The 25,683-nt window shown below is 38.7% G+C and overlaps 2 protein-coding genes across 2 annotated transcripts; both read left to right on the forward strand.

The window, feature by feature from the left end:
• The first annotated feature begins 311 nt into the window (after positions 1-311).
• LOC105565838 (putative UDP-glucuronosyltransferase ugt-60) lies at positions 312-4,579 on the forward strand. The gene is given in 6 exon segments (XM_012019361.1): positions 312-559; positions 619-681; positions 683-763; positions 1,316-1,740; positions 3,586-3,699; positions 3,702-4,579. Coding segments are annotated over 6 exon segments (1,023 nt in total). The 3' UTR covers positions 3,794-4,579.
• A 1,284-nt stretch (positions 4,580-5,863) lies between these two features.
• Positions 5,864-15,897, forward strand: LOC105565756 (sodium/potassium/calcium exchanger 6, mitochondrial-like). The gene is made up of 9 exons (XM_012019205.1): positions 5,864-7,310; positions 9,102-9,113; positions 10,302-10,627; positions 12,067-12,147; positions 12,558-12,677; positions 13,066-13,392; positions 13,791-13,909; positions 14,037-14,190; positions 14,488-15,897. The coding sequence occupies exons 1-9, from the start codon at positions 6,955-6,957 to the stop codon at positions 14,847-14,849; spliced, it is 1,857 nt and encodes a 618-aa protein (XP_011874595.1). The 5' UTR covers positions 5,864-6,954; the 3' UTR covers positions 14,850-15,897.
• Positions 15,898-25,683: the final 9,786 nt, after the last annotated feature.

Below are 25,683 nucleotides of genomic sequence, written 5' to 3' on the forward strand. Positions count from 1 at the left end.
AAATCAATAATATAGTTTAATGCCATTAGCTTAGTTCTCATCTGTTTCTTCCAATTCACAAGTTGATAAGCGAATAAGTGGCATCATTGTATGCAAGAACGCAGTTATCGCCTCAGTGCGACACGATTTGTTGCAAGACTACAACGGCGTGCATCGACGTGGATCAATTAAATCCATCATCGTGTAAAAAGTATTAACAAATCAGAAAGCTTTTCAGAAATTAAGAGTTTTCTGGTTGTTGCGGATAACAGATCTTTGTACAAAAATTATTAATTATCCAATCCGCTAAATTAATATATGCTCGTCATACGATGAAGATTACTACGTCATCGTTGATCGTTTGGTCGCTCGGTACGATCGATGGGGAGGAGGGCAGGATACTAGCGATATTTCCTTCTCACATGAAGAGTCACTACGACGTGTACGAGCCGCTACTGAAGAGACTCTCTGCGAGAGGTCACGAGATTGTCGCGGTGACGCACTTCCCTCAGAGAATTCGCCTGGCCAATTCCACTGACCTGGATGTTTCGTCCACTTTGCGAAATCGAACCAACGCTCGGTTCGATCCTTAATTTCACGACTTGGCAAAAGTTTCTCCCTCTAGCCCCCGTGAAAACTTTGCGATCCTATGCTGGATCATCCAGAAATGAAGGGGATTATTAATGCAAAGGAACACCTCGACTTACTCGATTGCGATTTTTGCCGCCAATTGCTTCTTGGATATCCAACCCTGCTTTAAACATATCAAAAGTCGATACTTCCAGTTTCGTCAGATTACCGTGGTCGAACGTGATCTTAAGGAATCCTGAGAATTCTACATCTCCCTTATATCTTCACCTCATATATTAGGCGAATGAATTTACTTGAGAGGTCGATTAATACTGTGCGTCTACTGATCGGCAAGTTGGCTTATAGGTAGGGAAGCAGAATGCACGGAATATATGGTATCCCCAAAATTGCTGTTAGAAATTAATGTCCGTCGACGTTATCATTTATGTGAGTACGGTATGGACCGCATAGATGCTTGAAATTTGTCGGTACTTTAATAATTACTTTGCGAATATCGAAATGTTTTTTCAGAATTAATTTACTTTACTTTAATTTAATTGTTATACAATGACGTGCCTTCAACATAATTTCAGTGTTTCTTTCCTATAAAAATATAGATAAGTCTGGCTGGACGAATGATATCGTTGCGAAACGCGCGTCGCGAATTCTAGAAGATTCTAGCTACTAAATCAATCCACGTCATATGATCAATCATGTCGGATGATTATCAGTAGAAAAGTTAACCGCAGGTCTCCTAAATCCGCAGGATACTTTCCGATGGACCGAGTTACGTGATCGCGAAAAAGTACTTGGGGCACGATTTGCCCGACTTTGATGCTCACCGGTCTAGGATATCGTTGATCCTGACGAACGGCCGTCCGGCCGCGAGCACCGGGCACGTCTTCTGACGCGAGGAAATCGGAGGTATTCATATTCCGATATCGGGCCCGAAGCCACTGGCCGTGGATCTCTAGGATTATCTGGACTCTCAGAGCAGAAACGGCGTTATTTACTTTAGTCTGGGATCGCAAATAGACACGTCCACTATACCGAACCAGGTGTTTGCCGCCCTTTACCGGGCATTCGAGCAAGTACCGCAGCAAATACTGTGGACGTGCGCCAAAGAGAGAATGCGTCCGCTGCCGGGAAACGTTAAGTGCATCGGGTGGACGCCACAACTCTCCGTATTGTGTACGTATAGCTTTTTTGTTTCTGCGCAGGATTAAACGTCGAAAGAAGCTTATCCGCGAAGGTCACGAAGAGAGTACCCTCCCCCCTGTACTGGCATATACCAAGGAAGTTCTTGATAATGGAATGGGTGTCGATTGAATGCTAGAAAGAGTTTTCAAGCGTTCTGATTTCGTTCCCTTTTCTTATCGCGTTCTCTTTTCTTATCATGTTCTTCTGAAATTTGCGAAAAACAAAGAACTTTGTCAATTAACTTGACTCTTGATTGTATTACGATGAAAGCGAATTTGACTTCAGCGCGGAACATCCTGAAAGACAGCACAAAAGATATGCAACTCGATCTAGTTTATCGTCTCTTTAATCTTGAAGGTTTTTTAATTATTTTCTTATATTTACAATAAAAAGATGAGCTAAGTTTCAACAACTCTATTCAGTTCTCTTATACAAGTTATCATAAATTTAACCATAGCGATTGATTATTATCAAATAAATGACGAAATAAAGACACTTGTCAGACATTGCAATATTTTGATAATCATAAATATCTCAATCAATAGATTGATTAGAAGTCGCACAATTTTTAGAAGCAATAAAATTATTCTAATTCGCACAGACAAGGCATTCTGTATTCTGCGATGTATTCTAAATTTCCAGTAAGCCCGATCGCTTTCCAACCCCTCGTCGATGGTGCTATTGCTGGCGTGGTATTCGGTAACGAATCCCCACATCCACCTATATGCAAAGAGAATAATGCCGTACCGCTGGGCGAATCATTTATTTATTACGATATCATTATCCGGCGATCGCATAAAATCCATTCGAACTTTACATTATCGTTAAATAATCCGCGGGTCAATTTGCACGAATATTGAACGGCTTTTAATGTCCATTACAAATTTACCATTTGTTCTTATTAAAGTAGCACGATGCGTCTAGCACGATACGCGACGTAAATCCTCCGCGGAGGTATACAAGACGAATCGAAAGCAGAAAAAGAGAACAAAGCGCAATGCTCGTTTATCAAAATCATAGCTCGCGTATGAAACATTCTGTAAATATTTATACGTATATTTTCCCTTACGAATGCGGAGAAAACGCTTAATGACTGTGTGATTTTTAAGTGGCAATTGAATGAATGTATTTCTCATGCACCCTTTTGTACATCAACGTTTTATACTTTGGCGGATAATCAATTGCTTTAGAAATGCAGCGGGTAAAAATAATTGCATCTATATCCGCGGCATATACGTATCGTCTGCACAATTCGTACGATCTATATTCATGCGCAGAAACACGTGATTCGCTTTGCTTTTTCATCTTTTTTTTTGTGATGGTGCCATTCGCATATACACACCTGAAGGGAACAAATTATTTTCAGGTATTCGCCCGTTTTTCCTCTAAACCACCGCCGCGTGACCAACGCTTTTCATGGAATTCCATTTTCGCTATATTATGCAATCAACCTCGTTATCCTTATTACGACGTTTTATCCGTTATTATGGCTTCATTTTTGCGCTTAAATTTTAAATGCGCTATCCAAGAGTCATTGTCACTTGTAATGTTCTCTGCTTTGAGATAAAGGATTGAAGAAAGCTATTAAAATTTTTAATTAGTTATAACATTAACCGTGAAGTTTCATTTAGAGGGGGCAAAAATGAATATGAACAAAACTCAAATTCAGATAAAAGGAAAGTCATAAAAAAGGCTTCAAGAGCTAAAAACGTGCAAGTTCTCATTTTTAAAAGTTAACAGTCACATTCAATCTCTGTTTGCAACTTCCTCGTAATTGGGTGTAAATGTATACCGCAACAAAGATAATAAATAGCCTTTTATCGTAAAAATGTTCAGGTCATCCGAATAGCCGGCTGCTAATCTATCACGGAGGACTACTTGGATTACAAGAGGCAATTTATTGTGGGGTGTCGATTTTAGGAATAGGGGATCAACACTCGAACATCGCCTGGAGAAGGGACTGGCACTACAATTGGATTTGCAACAGTTCTCGTACGAGCGTTTTTCGAACAGTCTAAACGAAATATTGTTAAACAAAAGGTAAAGTTTGATCTCTAAAGATTAAACAAGGAGTATACATACTTTTATCTTTACTTGCCATTAATATTGTTCAGTTTGCATATTTTACAGTTACGCGGAAATAGCACCAAAGGCTTGTTTTCAATGCAAAGACTCTTGTTAAATTTGAAGGATAATAAAATATTTAAAACTTTAATAAATCATTAAAAAAATACTCCAATTTTATATTATGTTTGGTGCGTTCTATGCATATCGATTAACTCGTTTGAAGTGTTGAAAACCCTAATAATTTGTAAAAGAGGCGAAAAAGTTATCGACACCACAGACACCTATCGAGACCATCTGCTTCAATGAGTAGGCAGAACCTATCAAGCATCTGTTGCAACAAGTTATTGGAAGTCTGTCGGTAATTGTCAGGTGAACGACCGTAATCTCGGATTAATTGAACCTCTTCCTCGTTACTAGAAATCCTGATATAGCTTAACATAGCTCGACAAAGACTAAAGACAGCTGAGACGCGGCTTTTTACACAGTGGAAAGACGATGACGATGAAATTAAATTTCTACAAATTTTAAGTACAAAGGACTTCAATCTGCTTCATCTCTGTAAGATGCAATTAATGAAATTCTATATTTACTTGTAATCATTGCGAATGAATTATATCTTACAAAAACCATGATTTCAACTTATTACATCCGCATAAGGAAGCGCGGAACATTTCACATTATTAAACTGTATTTGTTCAAGCTATCAGTTGAGTTTTTCTGATCCGACCTGTGCATTCGCGATGTATCCATCGCTTTTATCGCGGATGTATAACCGCCCCGAGTGAAGCGGAATAGTGCAACTGACAAAAATATCAGAATGCGATTTATTCATTCTTTTGCACGCAAATATTATTAAACAAACCATCATGCTATTGTATTTGCTGGCGTGACTACGTAACCGTACGATGTGAGGTTTTAGACAGATGTGTTTAGCACGATAATTAAATAAATTTGCACAATACCATTTTTCCTTTTGTATTAAAAATGGACTCGTCGAAAATGAGGAACGTGGGGTCCATGGAAAAAGATTCGTCACTGTCTTTTTTTTATAGCAGCCGATTCAATTGAGATAAATTGCATCGTTATTTTAACATTTACAACGAGCCTTTGTTTTATCTCTGGTATGAATTATTCTCCAAAGCACACGGCAAACGGCTCGAGCATAACCGAGTGTGTGCATACACTCGCACATACTCGGTTTCAGCGATACAATGGCGGCACACCGTTACATTAATTGTAAGAGTCATCTTATACTACGGAAAGAAGCTTTTGCATATTCCAGCCTTATATCACTCACGCGCTTTATTATAAATGTGCAGGCGGCACGGAGAGCCAAAACAGGAAACCGGAAAAGCCAAGCGAGCGCGCTTGGCTCTCGTAGGGAGAATAAAAGCGCAGTATAAATTGGGGTAAAGCCGCTGGCTCCTTTGTGCCCTCTGTGAATGCAATTCAATAAAGTGTTTAGAGCGAAAGCAGCACAAAAGAAGTCTGGCGATAAATGACAATTTGCTGAAGTTGGCAATTACGGTGAAGTACGCTGCTGCTGAAAGGTGGGCTTAATGGAAAGTTGTTAGGAAGTAGGCAACAATAGGAGATAGACTGATAGAGAGACGTCAGCGTGAGACCCTCTATGATTTTTTTCCCAGGGTAATTTGCGCGGTCAAGTGCTCGCCAGACTAACTTCTATAGTTTTACGCTAAAACAACAAATCCCTTGTAAACTCAATTTATTATAATTCTCATTACACTATTCGAGACCTGTCCAACCCAGTTGATTTATCGTTCTCGCAAACTAGTTATGTATATCTGCTAAGCTAGATTTATAAAGCTAAGGTTTCTCGTTGATGCTAAATACTAGTTGTAATTTACAGGCACTAACACGAAAAGCGCGTGCCTGACGCAGCACTATTTTCAATTTGAATGACTTAAGTCTCTATTATCCGGTCTTTAGTCATATTTAAAATGATGAACTTTAAGTAATTATTTTAATACTTGTCTGCTTTAATGTCTGTTTTAGTAGCACACATAATACAAGTTTAGTTAAAACCTGGCGAAGAATGTTCGATCGAACATTGGAAAACCCAAAATTACCAGCGTGTTTCCGATCATTAATATATTTTAATGATGCATGTACCGCACGCACGTTTCAAACATCGAGAAGGTACAATATTGTACGTACAATAACAGTATCAGTTTCTCGCTCGTGAATTATCCTTAACAGGCATTTTGAGAGAAACAGCTTTCGCATTGATCCCTGCGTTTGAGTATTTTTGCGCAAAACTGATAGCAACTGTGAAAGTTCTTGATTGCTCATAGCAAAATCTAATGAACTGACGTTGCCGGCCTGCGACACGTCATTGAATTTTCCGTGAAGCTGACAATAGTATCGAATAAGTGTCGATATAATATCGCACGCTGAATGACAGAGTATCCGTTTGCGGGGAGGTTTCCTTCCGTGCTCGTTACATGGCGTTTCTTTCTTCTTTTTTTTTCATCGCGGGCAGAAATGGAACGAAACGGCAGAACGGATGCTCCGCATCTAATGAGCTCCTCGTTGCTATCAGATGAGTGCGGATGAGTATACCTGTTCAGTCTCACGCCGTCGTCGAGTAGCGACATTCTTGAGCGCGCGCACTGCTGTTGTCAAGAGAAACCGACGACTGCACGTCATATTTTGTCCCACGTAAAAATACACGTTACGTCGCCGACGTTTCTGTCTAATTGCAACTGAAGCTTGATTTACGAATGTTTTTGGAACCGTCAGATTTGTACGAGTCAATTTTAATTGGCGCTATGATACATAATACCGCCTTACAAACAACACCAGAAGAAGCAACGTCTTAGATTAAACGGTGTCTCAGATTATTATGACGTTCATTACATTTTCTTGCATTGATCGATACACAGACCGTCCCATTTTGCGTGTGCGTGTGTGTCATTGTTACAAATTCCCTTTATGTGTGCTTCATATTGAATTTACGTTTCGAACTGAGCGCATAGTACGCGCTACGTATGTGACAGCTTTCTGTCTATATCGCTTGAAGTTTCGCTCGCTTCTGCTTGAATAGGCAACGATCGAGCGGATCCGTGAAAGGCAAATACACAAAATATAGGTTACATATCGCTCCGTTGCGCTTTTATGCTCTTCGAACATGAGGTCGCAAATATCGAGCCCTTTTTTAAGACACGGGCATCTGCCCATACGGGAGGTGAATTGTTATCGACGTCTCTTCCAGTTTGCGTTTCCTTCGAGCTCCTCGTCGAATCTTTTTTTCAGGATGATTGCTCGTACGTTTGGCAAGTTCCCGCCGCGGAACGTTGCGAGTGGGTGAGGAACACCGAAGACTGCTATTCAGACTCGGTGATTCAGTACACAGTACTGTTATTCTGCTACTTCAGATCCGAAGACGTGGTGCTGTTTGCTAGCGGTTTGGCCCTCGTGCTCTTCTGGCTACTCTACTTGTTCTTGATTTTAGGCACCACAGCGGATAATTTGTAAGTTGATTTACCCTAGTATTCGCCATATACTTGCAGATTATTGATTAACAAAAAGTATTGTTACCGCGCGATAAAATTTGCCTATATTACCCACGAAACATTTTGATATACGGTGTATATGAATTTTTAGCACGCAGTACATACATTGGATGTCAAATGTATGTGCAACTGCTACCGGAATAATGTATATAGGAAGTCCTGGATATGTACATATGTACATAATTTACACATTTTATGTATATACACGACGTATATTGATTTGTTATCCATTACAGATGCATGTAGTATATGTACATACACAAGATATACATGTACAGACGTAGGATGTACATAATTTGTACATACACATGCATATAATATACATAATACGTACATTTGTATATCCAGCAATGTACATTCCATGTGCAATGTATATGCACATATGAAATGAACATGAAATAAAGGTATGTCATGTACATATGTACATAATATGTGCTACTCGTGTACATACACATGATGTATGTACTTCGGATCTTCAATGTACATACACACATACATACATTGTTTCAGTTGCATTTTATATTCTTTAGATTTAGAATAAAATTTTATCGCGCACATTTTTTTTATCTTAATAGATTTGGACAGAATTGTATGAAAGTTTAAACGTGATATGTCCAATTAATGCTTACGTGTCTTGTATAATAATTTATGTATGAAATTGTGATTTATTAGATGTATATATTTACACGTACATGCTACATACCGCAAAGAATATACAGATTATAGATATCTGATGGATATTGTACACATTGAATCCATCCGTGAATTTTATGTATATTTTGTACTGCAATGTATGTCCAAATTATGTATATGAGATGTATATACGTTTCACATACGGGATATTTTTTTTATGTCATGGAGGAAGAATGTATACACAGTTAAAAAATTTGTGTTAACGGATATCACATGTCCCAAACGATCCACACAAATTTTTGTGTTAATATAACATAATATGGATATGTTAAATAATCACACTAATACTCTGTAAATATTTTAACACAAAATAAATGCAAATCTCAAAATAATTTAAAACAAATTTTCTGCAAAATTAACATATTTTTAATGACAAAATGAATTTTTTAAAATGTCATTTTTACATTTTACAGAATAAAATCGACATTTTATTCTGTAAATTTTAACAGATAAATCTTGTTATTAATAATATAGAACATATGTATTGTGTAAGATTAAAAAATAAGTACACATTGTGTTGCTTAACATTTATTTTCACTTATTTTAATAATTTAATATTTGAGGTCAATTAACACATGAATATGTTAAACATTTAACACAAAAATTTTAACCGGCATTTTTTTAACAAGAAAACAAATTTTCCAACTGTGTATACATAAGACATCCGATGTTATGTGGGTACTTATTCCAATTTTTATAAGAAATAAAATAATTAAAAATAAGTAAGCAAAGTGATAAATAAACATAAGATATTTAAATATAATTGTAAAAGTGTTCTTGTTATATCTGTCAAATAATGCTGAAATTGAATGCAAATTGTGAGAGCACGACATAAACGCGAGTAACGATGAAACCACACCTTTTCTGAGTAACCGAAATTAAGAACTTTGGCTAAGTTCAATCCCGATGAAAACGTGTTACCATCTACAGAATAGAGATGATTACGTAACTACAATGAATTTTGACTTTTTGGCAACTAACCAAGCCAATAACCGAAAGATTCATGCTTCCCCGTATTTCAACCGTCTACGTTCTATGAAGCGGTTTCTTTCCAAGTGATAAACGAAGGTTTCTGTATTCTTTCGAGTTACACAAATATCAGGGAAAAATGGCGGATTGCCATGTTTGTAGGAGCACATCCAATAACAAAGTTTCGGAATCTCGAAAACCAGGGTTACTTGGAGTCGCACTTAAATATTTAAGTAACGGTATTGTCACAAATCAATATTATCTCGATATATCTTTTAATTCATTTGAAGTTGACTCATGTAAAGTCACCAGAATTCACCATAATAATATGCTGATAGCGAGGCCAACACACATTGCGTAATGCAAAATGCAAGCTATGAATTTACAACGCTATTTACTAAAGTGTAAAACACAAATATATATTCGATACTTCGGTCGCTGTTACGTCGGCAAACATCTTCTAAATTTCTGAAATCTTTAAAGATCGCTGAGGTTTCCGTAGGATTTGTTTCGCTGCGTTTAATAGTAGAAATATGACGGCGCTTATATTACCAAGTTTGTCGGAGTTCAGCTTTGATGTGTAACCAGTATAATAGTTAAAACTCAGTTAAGAGGGTAAATTTACTTTCTTGTAAATAACACACTCTCTGCGTGCGGTGAAATAGCGAAATGCTAAATGTATACGAGGTTAGTTGAATGTGCATTTCAAACGAAAGTTATCCAAAAGTCACTTCCTTTCCACGTCAAGTGCCTCGCGTATGTTTCATTAAAAATTATCCATTATTGATAGAGCCGTTATACATATACTTATCATTATTCTAAACGTGAAAATCGCTGTTTAAATATACACACGTGTACATTTTGACGAAATATAATTTTGTAATAAGTTATACGGCAAAATATTTCGGAAAAAAAAGTAAATGTCCTATAGAAGTCTGTACGAACTACAGCCTGAAGCTCATCGATAGAGATAGGAATAAAGATTATGAAAATGTGAATCCCAGTAAAACTGAGGTCCAGGCATTAATGAGTAAAACTGTACACGCAGCGTGAAATTTAACAACCCGATAAATCATACATTATGGAAAAAGTTTATAAAAGAAATACGTCATAATTACGGACACGGAAGATTCGTTTCAATATTTAAATGAAAGATCTAATTCGAGCGTTCGAAAACACTTTTGGCTATGTCGATATGAATGAATTCTTCATCACGACATAAATACCGAAATACTCTAGACGTAGATAGTTGCCATCGATGATTCATTGCGGCGATTTTCATTCCAGTTTTTGCCCAGCATTGGCAGTAATGGCCAGTGTAATGCATCTATCGGATAGCATAGCAGGAGTGACGATATTGGCATTCGGAAACGGCGCGCCTGACATCTTCACGTCCCTTGTGTCGAGAGGCGACGAAGCGATAATAATGTTCACCGAATTAATCGGCGCAGGTGTCTTCGTGACCTCGATGATTGCCGGCTCCGTCGCGATAACTAAGCCCTTTAAAGTTTCCCTGAGGTCCCTCATGAGGGACGCCTGTTTTTATATCATTTCCGTATGCTGGATAAACTACGTAGTGTGGGACGAGATGGTTTACCTCTGGGAGGCCATAAGTACGTCTGCTATCTTTATTTGAATCCGATAAGCTAATATTGGTCGACTCTTTCCCGCCCGTACCATATGCTACGATTCTATATTTGCCATTTCGATGATCGATCATATCATTCATGCACATTCATGAATAGAATAAAAACAAACATAAATTATTTTTCTTCCTTCGTCATTCTCATCGATTTCTATAACTATTGGCTTATGGTAACAAGCGCGGTCATTGCGGAAAAGTCACGCGAAGGAGATATCGCGAGAAGAAGATTACGATAGTTTTCTGTTCATATTGTTATCAAATAGCCATCGATAATTTTCTCATACAAGAGAAGATATGGAGAATGATTAATTATTATTCGTCCGATTAATTATTATTACTTGAATGCTAATATCAATGATTTATGCATGAATACCTAAATATAACAAATGTATGATCTCGACCGTTCCATCCTATGTCAACTGAACAGATGATTGACTCACGTTGGTAATAGCTTCCATAAACTCTAAGCTAATACCTGCAAACTATTAATAGATAATTGAAAAAATTATGCATATATTACCATTTATGTACTGAATTATTAGATGTTTGATATATTAAACATTAGGATGCATAATTAAATACTGTGCAAAGTGATGGGACTGCGATATTGATTTGATGGTAGGCTTCGGGATAATTATGGAATGCTACTTGAAAAACACTTATTGATATTCCGCGCGCCGAATCAGTTACGTCATGAGCGGAAAAGTTTGTCTGCAGAAAACCATAAGTGGTTTCGGTCTGAAATAACGATAATTCTTCGACGAATTTAATTAAGCTACGCTGCAGTCCCTCTCCACCATCTGCCTGGCTGGGCTTGCAATCTGACTGTCGATGAATTTTTGCGGGATTCCACGGCAAGGAATTCGTTTCACCGGGAAAACAGGGATTATTGTTGCAGTGGATAAAGTCCGTGGAAATAATCTTGCGCCCGAGAACAAAGCGGCATAGACAGGAGCTATTATTAAACCACGCATAAAGCCGTTGAATATCACGATTCATCGTTTTCAGACCTCGCGACGCGGCAGTAAACAGACAAACAGACAGAAATTCGATTTTTATTCATCTAAATCAGTGCTTCTCAAACAGTTTCGGCCATCGTAGTTTTAAATTGCATTACATTATTCCTTAGTTCCATTTATTATTGTTCAAGAGTATTCAAGTGTAGGTGTGTGTATCTATTTTCCTAAAATGGATTCCAACCCCAGCATTATTTCTTTGCGTTAGTATATTAAAAAAAGTGGCAATTAAGATTTTTTTCCCTTAATTAAGAAAAAAAGGCGGTTATCAAGTTTTTTTTTGGCGTAATATTACGCAGACCATTCGTTATTCCAGCGGTATGTGTAGAGAAATAACCCTGCGAGCCAAGCGACATTAATGCTTCTTAATGCTGATACATTTTAATTGCAGGCTTTATTCTGGTCTACATACTGTTCATTATGGCGGTTGTGATAATGCAGGTGTACGACACCAGAGAGGAGACTCTGAAAAGTACGTTGTGGATCCTTCGATGAATATCACGAATCACGCAAGGGGCTTTTAGTATTTATCTTAGACACAGTGACAGTAGAACTTCGGAAGCCCATAACTTTCAAAAAGCACACAAGTTCGAATGAACAATGTTTTTCTCGCGAATGTGGATAAACTTACACTTGCTTCCGCGTGAGTCTAAATTACGCGGGAAAGATATATTCCCGAGATATCTCTATGCCCGAAATTTTATGATCAGTGTGCATTCGGGAACTATTTCTATTCCGAAACGGGAAATATCTCTCTTCATAACCCATGAATTCGCTTGCGATGTGAAAAAGATGACTAGCTCCTTCCTTATCGCCTACAGAAAATTTTCACCATACTAAGTATCGATCCCCTTTCCCGAGAACATTCTTATGTACTTTCAGTCAGGATCCCAAGTGTGCCCGATCCAGACGTCCTGCATACTTACTTGGCGAACAGAGACACAGGCGCCATTCCCAAGATTCCCGCTAGAAGCCGACCTTTTGGCTTACATGCCAAGCTAGGTACCAAACGTCGTTTTTACGACTCATCGCGCATATCCTTGTCTTTAGCTTTTGAATTTTTCAATAGATCGAATTTTCCTCCGGAACGATGCCATTTTTTTCGCCACGCGAAAGTATTGTTTTCGCAGTGCGAACTCGCAAATATATTGTATATACAATATAATACGTTGTCAGTTATTTGATAATTTCTTTCGTCACAGATGTTTACGCGTTTAGTAATTTGCGATCGTAAATAAGCGTAATAAATGTTTCTCAAATATGAAAATGGAATGAATCTCTAATATTTATTCTACATTTTATATGTTTAAAAGTTGAGGTTTAATGTACTTTGGCTTTGAAATTTTCACACGACTCGCGTCCGATATTTCTATATATTTGTGTTTGGTAGATATCGCAATCGCCGCGGAGCTGCAGAGAGCCAAGATACGGGGTGCTTCCGTCCAGTTAAGTCCGGAAATTAGTGAGTACGTTTCCGACCGTCCGAAAGAACTTTTCAGAGAATTTTTGTACGATATCAATCCGATCAGCGAAGAAGATTGGAAGAAATCAAGTAAATTGTTTAAGCTCGTCCTGATTGCGCGCTCACCAGCCATGTTACTGCTACAGCTGTTTATACCGGTTGTGAATCCTACCGTCGAGAAACAAGGCTGGTCGAAACTATTAAATTGTTTCCAGTTATGCGTGACACCTACGATAGCGCTATTTCTATTAAATGGTTAGTTCCATTTCATTTTCTACTCGATACAATTGTAAATCGCGTGCGTCAATTATAAGCTATTCAAGATACATTTAGCCATTGAACTTGACGCAGCTTTAAGAAGTTTCAACTTGACAATTATACATTTGTAAGAAAGTTATTCAAAATGAAAGGTAAAAAGTATAGCCGGAATTAAATTTTTTTTCGCTTATTACTTTTTGATATTTCCTCCGCGCGTTCTTTTCTCGCGAATAATTTCTCACGATATTACAGAAGCATTGCAACGTATTCTTTATTGCAAAACAATGGATAGATGGAAAATTCAGACGGGCGGTCAATAATCGTCGTATCGACACTTGACGGCATAACAGTTGGTCCTGCTCGACTTCAATTTCATTTTAACTGTTTTATTGCAGTTTGGCAAACGACTTTTGGCAATTTGCCGGTAATGCCGATATTCCTCGTTGCCGGTACCGTAATTGGCGTAATTGTATTTCTAACGACGCACGTGGATCGTGTACCAAAGTTCCATAATGTGAGTACTTTTCTCTTCTTTCCTCTCGCGCGGATGGTCGGAGTTTCGCGAGCGCTTATTGTGACATTCAAGGATATGAAAGGAACCAGTTAATCAATAAACGAACCGGCGGCATTAAATATTCCAGGTCTTCGCCTTTTTGGGATTTTTGGCTGCTATGTTGACGGTTTATCTGGTGGCTGGGGAGGTCATGGCGGTACTCCAATGCATAGGATACGCGTGCAGTATATCTGACGCTATGCTAGGCATCACTTTTCTTGCGTGGGGAAACAGCATCGGAGGTGAGCCGCGTGAAAAATGTTTTGTTTAAAGTAGTTGAAGATAACTTGCGCGGTAACCAAAAGTACAGTCGACAAGATCACGTTTTCTTAAATTGGCTTTCCAAGTGCGACGAAAGAAACGGCGTAACATAAACCGCAATAATCGTGACGCTGCGACACTTTTCCGCAATTATATCACTTCGAGGTTTCAAGTTAACGCTCCGTTCCGTTTGTTAATAATATAATGTAATAATGTAACATAAACCCTGCGTTTACGGGAAAATATTGATACAAGCCAATTCCATTACAATTGTCCAGATCTCATATCCAATGTCGCTATCGCCAGACGGGGATTTCCACGCATGGGATATGCGGCTTGCTTCGGCGGGCCAATGTTCAACACTCTATTGGGACTCGGGCTGACCTACGGCATCGCCGCCGCCACTGACCCTGAACAGCAGACGAGGATCAGGATCAGCGATATGGCACCCGGCTGCCTAGCTTTTCTCCTGTGTTCGCTAGTGGTCACCGTAATTTACCTGAACATCACCGGGGGTACCGTGCGTCGCTCTTACGGCGGTCTCTTATACTCAATCTACTTTGCTTTCATTCTCATACAATTTTTAAGCGAATTGCACGTTATACATCCGCTCGGCACTGATCACAGACCCGACGTATAAAGGCTAGAGTGCTGTCTACGGTATTTAACGTATTGTTGTTACACCGCTGTGTACAGATGCAAAGTAATACTTTAATTATTTGAGAATCATCCCCTGCTCTCCTCTATTTTCGCGACGTTAGTGCTGCGAGATAAGGCGAAGGAGTGAAGAGCAAAAAGTATGGCGGAGCGTTTCGCTCTCATGAATTATGTTAAATGAGTCAAGATTATACGGATACAGGCAGAGATGCATTTTTAACATGGGGCGGAAGGCGAGCTTCGTAGGAAAACGTTTGGGCACCGGATATATACGCGGAGGAAAAGACGGGCAGGCGAGCGACGTCAGGTCGTTTTTAGACATTTCCCCGGAGAGAACGAGGTGTCCCGTTTCCGACCGAGACCGGTTAGTATGGCCACCATAACGCCGAAACGGAAACCACAAGTCATGAGGCGGTTAGGAGTCTTGGTACGCGTCAGTTTTAAATTTTACATTGCGCCGTACATCATGGTAACCTCGAGTGCTACACAGACCCTCGTAATTGAATCCGTTATTAGGCGAGGGACACGGTAGCTACGTGCAAACATTTCTTACACAACGTTTCTCATTTTCTTTCAAACGCAATAAAAGAAGGCGAGCGTTATTTTTATCCTTTTATATCTGCCTGCTCTTATACGCGTACACCCGTTTAATCGATCACGTAGGATGCCCCACTTATGCATTGTCTTGAAATAACTTCTCTTTGACAAATTTATAGCCGATTATCCTCCCACGGAAATATATCGAGTCATGGTTCCCTTCGACGTAATTAACAATTTCATTTAAACAGCTTGTGGTTAACTAAGCTTCTCAGAACAGAGAGTAGACGGCGAAACTGTATTCTTTAACTCATTTTGTGCAGAATTTATTCTAATAAGATTTCCAACAGGACTTTTAAAGCACGGTAGAAAAAAAGAATAGAAACATATGTTGAATTTAAAATCTAAATCGAAAATTATGCGGACACAATCCAAATTTAACAAAAAAAAAATTAGTTTTCAACACAGAACAGTTTTCTATTCGTAAAATATGTTTATCGCCGAATATCCTTTGTAGGAAATGGAAAGAAGTCAAGAGTAACAGATGTAACATTGACGTTATTCGACCTCTTCCACACCTTTTCCACTTTCTGTCTCCTTTGCTACAGATATTGCTGGAGAATTGCTCCTGCTAGTCTCTTTCAACGTGTGTACCAAGATAGGTCTCCATTGTCTTCACACGAAAGTTTAATTCCGAACCGCCTCTACCTTCCGTTCCCCTTTCGTCCTATCAAAGTGCCGATAGAACGAAGAACAAGGACGGGGATAGACCAAAGTTTTGCCATTGCAAAATTTGGATCTCCTTTGTGTTAGTATCTGCGTACGTAGAGAGAAGCTATTTTGAGAGGAAGCTTTAGCGAAGACTATTCATGAAATGACTTTCTTCATGTATATTGGAAGAGCACGAAGAGATTTATCTTCAACGTTTAAGTCAATCTTCCGGATTCGACGCGTTATAACAATATGTTATCTACTTGTTTTGGAAACTTTGGGGTTTGATGTTACAATATGCTCGACATATGACAAAATGTGCGCATCCGACAAGGTAATTCATTATTCTCAATTAATTTGTCGCATAGAACATATCGCGACACCTGTTGTTCTCGATATACATAAATATCATTTAATTATGTGCAATTAATGTGCATCAATATAAAATATACATCCCATTTAACATTTGCCGGAAGTGCATGTTATTGAACGTTGTAGAGAGTCAGCAAAAATCACATGTGAAGGATTTAGTTCAATATTTACCTTCATCAAATTAATCATTTCGTTGAAATAAAAAGCATATCAAGTACTGACAACATGGAAAACAGAATGTTTTATCACAAACAAAATATTTTATAAAATATAAAATAACAGTGATGCCAGATTACGATACAACGTCTGTGCATGCTTTATGCTCCTTTGTGACTCGTTTTTAAGTATTCAAGAGTCCACGAATAAGTATTTAGAAACCAATGTTATTAAAAAAGCAAATTAGCAACCAATCGTCTAATGAAAATATTGAATTCCTTACACATTTAGCGTACTATTGTTGCATTTTGTCCGATTACTTAATTCTTAAACGCGTTTTGTATCAATCATTGATATAAATCATTGACAACATCGACATTCTACCGAAAATAAATCTTCGTAGTAAGTATTCTAGTTTTTAATGAAACGAAAATTTGCTGACGAATATTGAATAAGTTCGCGTGGAAGTAAAGAAAACTTTATCGAACCATATATTAGGGTCGACCCCTCGTCTAGACGAAAGACTGGATCGGTGCCCAGCATCCGTAGATAAGATTCCTGTCTAGCCTCTTCCGTGCCAACGCGAGCTAACGACCCTCTCATCCGGATCGCTCGTTCAAGGGTAGCAAACGTAGAAAATATTCAACATTACCAAATCGGGCAACGCAAAAACGGACATTATCGTATTTCTTGTAACGTTACAGACACGTTGCTACTCATAAAACTTTTTAAAAAGCGTTAATAAATTTTTCCTCGATAAAGAAAAGGATAATAAGATAGCAAAAGAGAAAGGTGTGTTAATAGACGCGCATGAATAAGTGCAGATTGCAATTGAAGTTTATATTAATGCGATAAAATCTGTGTAATAGGATAATTCTCTCCTGACAACGAGTCAATCTTCTCAAAAACAATATCATCAATTAATACATGCGCACACTAAAACATCGTATTGAAATAGTGAACTCTAATGCAGTTTAATATTAAACGTTTGCCCGAAGTACACTTCACCAACGTATCAATTATCTACTTTCGTGTAACATTTATGGTATTATATTACTCTCCAGCGGTGCAGATATCGTTAATAATTACGGATGAATACGAAATTAACGGCTAACAGGCGATTAATTAATCAAAATTAAATATGTACCCGGGTAAAATAATATGCGATATTTTTCGCGGAAATAAGTATGCGATTAAATCGCATACGATAAGTCTCGATATAATGTTGGTTTAACATAAATTATCTACTTATTCCGAATGTTTTCAAACGCTCGGAAACTCAATAAAGCTCGAATGTCCGACTAATGTATTGCATTACTCGTATTTTGATGGCAGCGAGGTCCATGGAGCCTCCAATCGATGCTCGATATCAAGACTAAATAAAGTACCCGTGCTACCGTTATTACTTCCGGCAAACTTCTGTCATTAATTCGACTGGAGGACTTTAAAGGGAAACGCCGCTGTAATATCTGTCTCGTGTTTGCCGTCGTTCAAGTTTTTATTCTCACCGCAAAATAACTTTCCAGAGATATGTTACGATTGCAGTTCCACTTATAGCGCTTTTATATCGCGCCAGTCTCGTTCAAAGTCATTTTTAAGACAAACACTTAATACTCGCTTTAATTTAAATTGCGTGTATCTCAATGGACTTCTGAGCGAGTTTTAAATAAGATAACGTGAAACAATTCCAATCCATTTCTCATCTTGACGGGATTAATTAATGTTTTTATTTCGGAATTGATTAATTGATTAAAAGTAAGACGGTATGTAAATACAAATAAGCGATTGGACTATTTCGTGAGATAACTTAAAGAAATGAATTTTTTTAAATAGATAAGAAGTTAGAATTGGAAACGTCGGTAGAAATGCAATAGCACGATTATATACTTTTATGGGATAATTTAATTCCAAAATATATCGTGCAATGCAAGCCGAGTTTTATTGAGTTTACAAAAATGATTACCCTATTCAACGTACATTCCTCTCGTGTACATTTGTACGAAGCTAAAAATAACGACAATAACGGCGATGTCGCATATGCTTCGCTCGATTTAACTCCCGTGTTAATGCGTGCTACGAGCGATAACGTTTTACAGCATTGCCAGACATTTGTTACGTACACATTTCAATGATTTGCACAAATGCGCTCTTCGATCCAAAAATTAAATAAAATGCGCAAATTGTACGCACATTGCTGGGACGTATTTATTCGCGTGTTTATATAACACCGTAGAGCAATGCGCGGATGTTTGAAGAATTTCCCGCCGCGTGAAGGCAACGAGATTTAACTGATATGTCGATATGATACATACGCACATTGCAACGGACTCATCTCTCATTTGCCTCCGCCATCGAGCGGTCTCGGCCCCCCCCCCCCCACTTGGCGAAGTTTGATATTCTGCCGGGAAATATATTGTAGTCAGATAGAATATATTACACTTGTGAGATATTATGCCCATATTACTTGGCTGGCAAAATAGGAAATAGCGGTGATAAACTGCGCGCTTATACGTAATTCGAATGAGATAGACCGATACCGCCGGGTTTTTACGGTTTACATCGGTTTACGCCGATGATTTATGACGACGGCGCATTGCTGCTCATACACGCCACAAACTTCTATACACGTTGACGGAATTCATAATTCAGGCATTACAAGAAATTTAGCTCCGATGTACGCGAAGGTCATATATGCGGTACGTGTGAGACGGCAGTTCGCGGATTCCGCTGAATCACGATGCCATGAATTATTGACGATAGCTGAACTGGAAATTGATTTTCTGATGTTAGCAGCGCGGTATCGCGTTCGGGCCAAACATTTTTTATTTCCGAGCGTTACCTATGTATCGAATGTTTTGTGTGTTGATGACACAGCTCGACCGTCCGATATCCGGAAAAATTAATCTCTTTGCTGAAAGATCAATACACTGCACAATATCGCCGTCAATGAATAAGTATGGACATAAAGGATGTAACAAAAATTGTGCCGGATATAGGCAGATATGATGTGCTCGTTGAAAAGGTGGGAAAAAATTTGCGAAAACATACAGAGTGACTTTTAAATGTATTGTCAAAACTTGCAGGCGTATTTTTAAACCATTTTGAGATTAATTTTCTGTATTTTGTTAATACAATCGAGTTTCGTTGCATTAAACAAAATATAAATAAAATGGATTAGTAAATAACAAACGGGATGATTTTTTTTTGTAAAAAGTTAATACCGCGATTTTCATCCGTTCATTTTGCGTGCAATGTAAAAGTCGCGTTGCGCGAAATGCGAACGATCTAGAAAAATAGCGTTAAGCGATATCGAGCTCAAGGGAGCGGGCATTTCAGGTCATAGTAACAAATACTGCTTTAGGGAGAAATGGAGAAATCGAGAAACACTTAGGTGGTCGTTAGGTCTGATCGCAAAGATCGACGAAATTACGCTTCTTGTCGCGGAAACGACTCGTTGAAATGTTCAATAGATGTAGATTTGAAACAACAAGATCAGCGACAAAATAAGACAAATGTCTCGTGGTTTATTAAAACCGTTTCTTATTTTGCGTATTTTTCAATCTAAATTGAATATAAAATCACAAACGAATAGAAGGAAACGCAAAGTGCACAAGTAACGTTCTTGAAAGAATTAATAAAAATGTATTTGTAATTGTGTGTGCATGCCGATTATATTTGTGTACGATGGTGGGTGAATTAATGCAATCGCAGCTAATTTTCAACAGAATTGCAATCCCGGCAACAATAACAAATATCAGGATAGCGTGAAACAGCGTTGGGTATTGAGTGCGATGACGCATACAGAAATCGATAATCGTTGGTATTGCTGTTAAACAAAAACAAATCGACCGAACAGTACTTGAAATAGTAGAAATAAATTCTTGTGACTCGCACGAGTAGAATTTAATGGAGGAACGAGATGGCTTATCGCTCTGATGGCTCGATACCGCTATCTGTCCAAAAAACATTGCTGTTTCCTGATTTTATTATCCTGTCGTTTCTGCATTCCCGAAAAAAATCTCGCATGTCGTTGCACGTAGTGAGTGAATACATTTTAATTTTCGCGTGCAATACGCTTCATGAAAAATAACACAATAATAGCCGCTGTTAACTCGGCAGCAAATATGCATCGATAATCAATAACGATGCTTTATAACTTAAAATTTTGCATTGCCAATAATGTACATTTATGGATTATAATTCCCGTTTCCTGAATTCTGTTTGTTTATCGTAAATAATAAAGAATGTAAAATAATTTGCAATGTAGTTATTTAATTCTAACGAAGGGCACGTGAAATTACAATACACGGTGTGAATGCCTGTAGGTACTCGATATTAATTAATACGAAACTCCAGCATACGGGAATATTCTTCATTGACGTGATTTTAATTTTCTGTCCGCGATAAACTGTTTACATTGAACGGGATAGCGATAAACTGCACACTTTACAGCTGTATGCAAGAAGATGGATATTTAAAACGTTCAATCCACATGTGAATTAAGTAAATTGAAAAAATATGTCTATATAATCGGCAGACAGTAGCAGTGCTCTGTGAAAAATGCAATCAACTTTTTTTTAACGGAAATGCGGGAGATCGCCGATGAAACCAGCGCCGCTGACAAAAATGCACTTGAAATTTCACGAGGAGCAACGTTACGCGTTCACCTTCCGCCAATCCTGAGACGCTTTATATCAGGCCGGTAAATTGGGAAATATATTTACGAGCTAACGGGGAGGTAATAACTTTGGCGAAGGAGTTCCAAGATTTGCTGAGATTACGTGTTATGTGTGCGTTATGGGCACTCGACGCACTTTGATGCACGCGCGCTTTTCATTACATTTATATATCAATATCTTTGCCATTTATCGATACGATACTTTTACGGGGCAACTTCGGAAGACCGATTTCCATCCGAGGCACCGTAGCTTACGCGAACATCGGTTTTAATCCTAAAGGAGCACGATTCGTCAATGAGTGCCTCACGGCGCCGCAGCGTCAGCTAAGGACGCTCGTGTTTTCCACCGGGAAATAGAATTTTCACTGCCGCCGGGGGGGGGGGACCGTAGTTTATAGTTTCATGACGGAGATAAACGAGGAAAGTCGATCCGGTGAAAGTCGACAGTTGGGACGAAACGAGCGGGATGTATTAATTGCCTCGAATAACGGGGGAGAACTATGAACGGGAGATTGGAATCCACGGCTCATACGGATAGAGTACAACCATAACGTCCCAAGGACCTCAATTCAGCGAAAAATATCGTTTGAGGAATCTGATTGACGGTGACAGTCGTAACTCTGTCCTCAGTAGTTTTATATTTTACTATTATCGCGTAGGAATAAACAGTTGCGAGTAATTTATTAACTTGTAATTTCTCATTTTAGGTTTAATTAATTCATTGCTGAAGAGGGTCGCTTTCGCACGCCGAAACGTACAAATGTATTGCGATGTTATGTGATTTCTGACATAAAAAATTGGTTGATACCAATATTACACATAATTTTTCACCACTTTCGACTGGGTGTCGGCTCACATTGCCTATGTGTTTTCTTTTTAACATCACAACGACCAACATTGTTATCCGTAATTTAAGTAATTTATTAACAATTAAATTCTGATTAGAAAACTATTTTAAGGATGTTTTGCTCTAAATAAATGGGAAAATGGGTCGAACGTACAATTCTAATAAACCTCTGATATTCTATCAGCATCACTGGGATATACTTTTCGACGTCAACAGTCAAATATCGCGGTGAGATTTTTCGATAATTTCTCGTTGCCCGTATCTCGGAAGTCATCGTCGAGAGAATTCGGAATTGGAACGGTGCAGGGGGTCGTCCGCTCGTAAAAGCTAGGGGAATCGAATCGGGAGACGCTTTACGAAGCTGACTGCTATCAGATTCGCTAACTTTTACGACTACTCGACGCCACTGGTAAACGGAGACGTCGATGTGTTCGCGTTTCCCCAAGTCGGCGGGATGCGACTTTGCAAATTTTACAGAACTGCGATACGTCAAATGTTTAACGACCGCAAGACAGTGGTCAAAAGCTAATTAATGTTGCAAACTAGTTATAGGAGGAGGAAACGCATTTACGTTTCCCCTCTCTGTACTTCTCTACATATGTACGTTTAAACAAGGACGTATGGTATAATCTAGGACTCGCGCGGTTTAATTGTCGCGAGTGTGTATCCGTCGTTTCAAACTTAACTTTTTGTCACCTTGTTTTAATAAATATAACAACGCTATCGTTATATTGCCCAATTATAAGAGATCCCGTGTGTTCCCGAAGTTCCTTGGCGCTTTAAAATCGTTGAAAATTTGACGGCATATGAGATGTTTAAAAAGGCAGTGTGGGTAGTGAAAAACGAAAATGCTATATTCTTGCGGAAAGTGACGAGAACGCTCGCGGGAACGGCGAAAATTTTTCGTCACGCGAGATTATTATACGTATATATATATATACATATATATATATATAGGTTCGAGACGCGGAGGGTGGAACCGAGCCGGGGGGTTTTGTGCACCATGCTCGAGCGTAAGATTTATCTCTCGAAACTGTGGCGGCTCTCGCCCGCATACGATTCGTGGGAATATCGTTTCCGCGCTGAGCGCGCCGCTTTTAATTAAATTGTATATTCGTGCGGACGTCGACGAATAAATTCTCTGCAACTGACGCGTGATCGTTACCGGCAAGGATCGTTCCAGAGCACGTCGACGTCTTCTGGCGCAATTCGCGCGTATCGCAGCCCGCCTCTGTGCGAGCCTCGTCGAATTCTTTTGTGCCGACAGCCGGGCGACGCTCGATACGGGTCTAAGAGGCTCCGTGGGAAAGGAGCCGGTAATGAATTTTTAATTGGCCGCCCGGTTCTCTTCGATCCGCGTAGAAATATGAATTGTCCGAGTCGCGTTAATTGCTAATTTATACAGCACTTGAGATGCTAGTTGAATTCCGACGTGATTCCGCGCGCACTCCGGCTCTCCTTCTTATATTCCGAACGAAGCCCTGCTCATTCGACGGTATTTTACGGGCAGCGTAATTTACGCCGGCGTAATATCGATTTCCGCAAAATTATGATTACTCGGTAAGTACACCGGCCTTAATAACGAGCCGCTCTCGCCGACACTGTGGTACAGCAAACATTTCGGGAATATAAACATTTCGATTGCCGGAGAGGCTATTATCTGCGCGGGTGGTTTTACCGTAACCGGATCGTCCTAACGCGATGATGGAGTTAAGGGACAGAGAATATGCGCGGTATCTTCGTTAAGATCTGCAATTTTATTTAAATTGGAATATATTATAATGTTAATTAATTCGCGTTACGTTCAGCTGTTCTCAACTGTAATCTCAAAACTTGGTTACGTATTAATGTCACTTACGGCTAACGTTGCCTCCTCCCGTCTAATTATGTCACATTCAGCGCTATGCAAAGTCTGTTCTTAATTAGCATTAATTAAGGGCAATCGCGCTGACGTGACACAAATTATTCGCTTCTTATACGTACCCGCCGCGAAATTGGATTAAGATATTTAATAATATATCGCAACACTTTCTCTGTCAAATTATTTTCTAACGTCGGTAAAAGTTTAATTAATGCTCTTTACGAAAGTCAAGAGTGACGGGCGAGGAAATACCTTCGCGACGCGTATGTGAAGGAAGAAATTTTCTGCGGGAATATCAAGTTTTCATTCAAAATTAAATGAAAATTCATAGAATCTCGTATTCCCTCTTGCTTTCATTAAGCGAATTAAATAAAAACAAGACGCAAAATTGTCACGGTGCAGTATTAGAGCATCGCAGTATGGAAATCAAAACTAAGCGTTAATTGCATTGCATCACAATTTAATTCGAAAATGTATGCTCTTCAACATCTCTCTCTCTCTCTCTCTCTCTCTCGGGGAACCGTAGAAGCATAATCGCGTAAGTCTTTGACAAGAAGAAAGATGACTCCGTAGCTGTTTCTCTAATCTTTCACTTACCGCTGAAATTTGAGAGATTTCGCAAATGGCAAAACAGCTGCTCCATAGCTATTAAAGCCGACCACATTCACGATAATTATAGTCGGTATATCAAAATATGTACCAGAATTGCGATGCGATCTCTCAAGTGTCGTAAACTCGCCCAGCTATCGTATCCATTATTAGCTTCACATTATCTAGCCGATGCCGCAGATTAAACAATCGCTTTTTGATATGCATCGGCGGCATTAATACGCTACACAAATGTATAATATAATATACCTAATGAATATGTTTGCAATTACACGCGAGTGCTATCGTGAATTCGAGGGAAATTGTACGAAGCGTCGTCCTAATCTTCAGAATATTAATTGTACACAACAATTTAGAATACAAGATCCGCGGATTCAAGTAAAAAATTATTAGCAATATTTTACACGGTGGGTACGTAGAAGTTGTCCTATATACCCACACTGAAAAAAATTTCTGGTTGAATATGGACGAATCAGATAATTCCTTTAGGATTTACCAGAATTCCTTTAGGATTTACCAGAATTTCTGTAGGATTACAGGAATTCTGGTAAATCCTAAAGGAATTCTGGTAAATCCTAAAGGAATTATCTGATTCGTCCATATTCAACCGGAAATTTTTTTCAGTGCAGGTTCACAAGTCGATGATCAAATCGATATCGATCGTGATTTTTTGGACCGTGTGATTTGACGAGTACTCTGGGAAAAAAAAGACAGCGACCCATTTTGGGGCTCACAATTAGTAATCGAATTATTTGGATTGTTCGTAACTCTAATCTTTTACGAATTTTACCCCGCGTAACTAAAAATCGCAATTAGCTATTCTGTCTATATCCAAGATTTTTAATACTAACCAATTCTCTCAATTAGTTCTGTCTATATTCAGTAACGCAAGGATAATTTTCACTTAAGAGACACCAACCGAAATGTTAAGCTGCTTAAGGCAGGATACCACCTGTGACTGCGATTTTGGAGGCGTTTTTCATGAATTTTTTTTGCATACAAAGAGTGCGCAGAAACAAAATCGGTTTTAGTCATTTATTAATGTA

The sequence above is a fragment of the Vollenhovia emeryi genome, unplaced genomic scaffold (genome assembly GCF_000949405.1).
Source record: "Vollenhovia emeryi isolate VEMERY1.0 unplaced genomic scaffold, V.emery_V1.0 DF939149.1, whole genome shotgun sequence".
Classification (NCBI taxonomy): Eukaryota; Metazoa; Arthropoda; class Insecta; order Hymenoptera; family Formicidae; genus Vollenhovia; species Vollenhovia emeryi.

Bases quoted from the DNA above. Each gene is read 5' to 3' on its own strand.
- LOC105565756 (XM_012019205.1), top strand. From the start codon at position 6,955: ATGCTCTTCGAACATGAGGTCGCAAATATCGAGCCCTTTTTTAAGACA. The intron at 12,148-12,557 runs GTACGTTGTGGA...ATGTACTTTCAG, and splicing joins CAGAGAGGAGACTCTGAAAA to TCAGGATCCCAAGTGTGCCC. The intron at 13,910-14,036 runs GTGAGTACTTTT...TAAATATTCCAG, and splicing joins GTGTACCAAAGTTCCATAAT to GTCTTCGCCTTTTTGGGATT.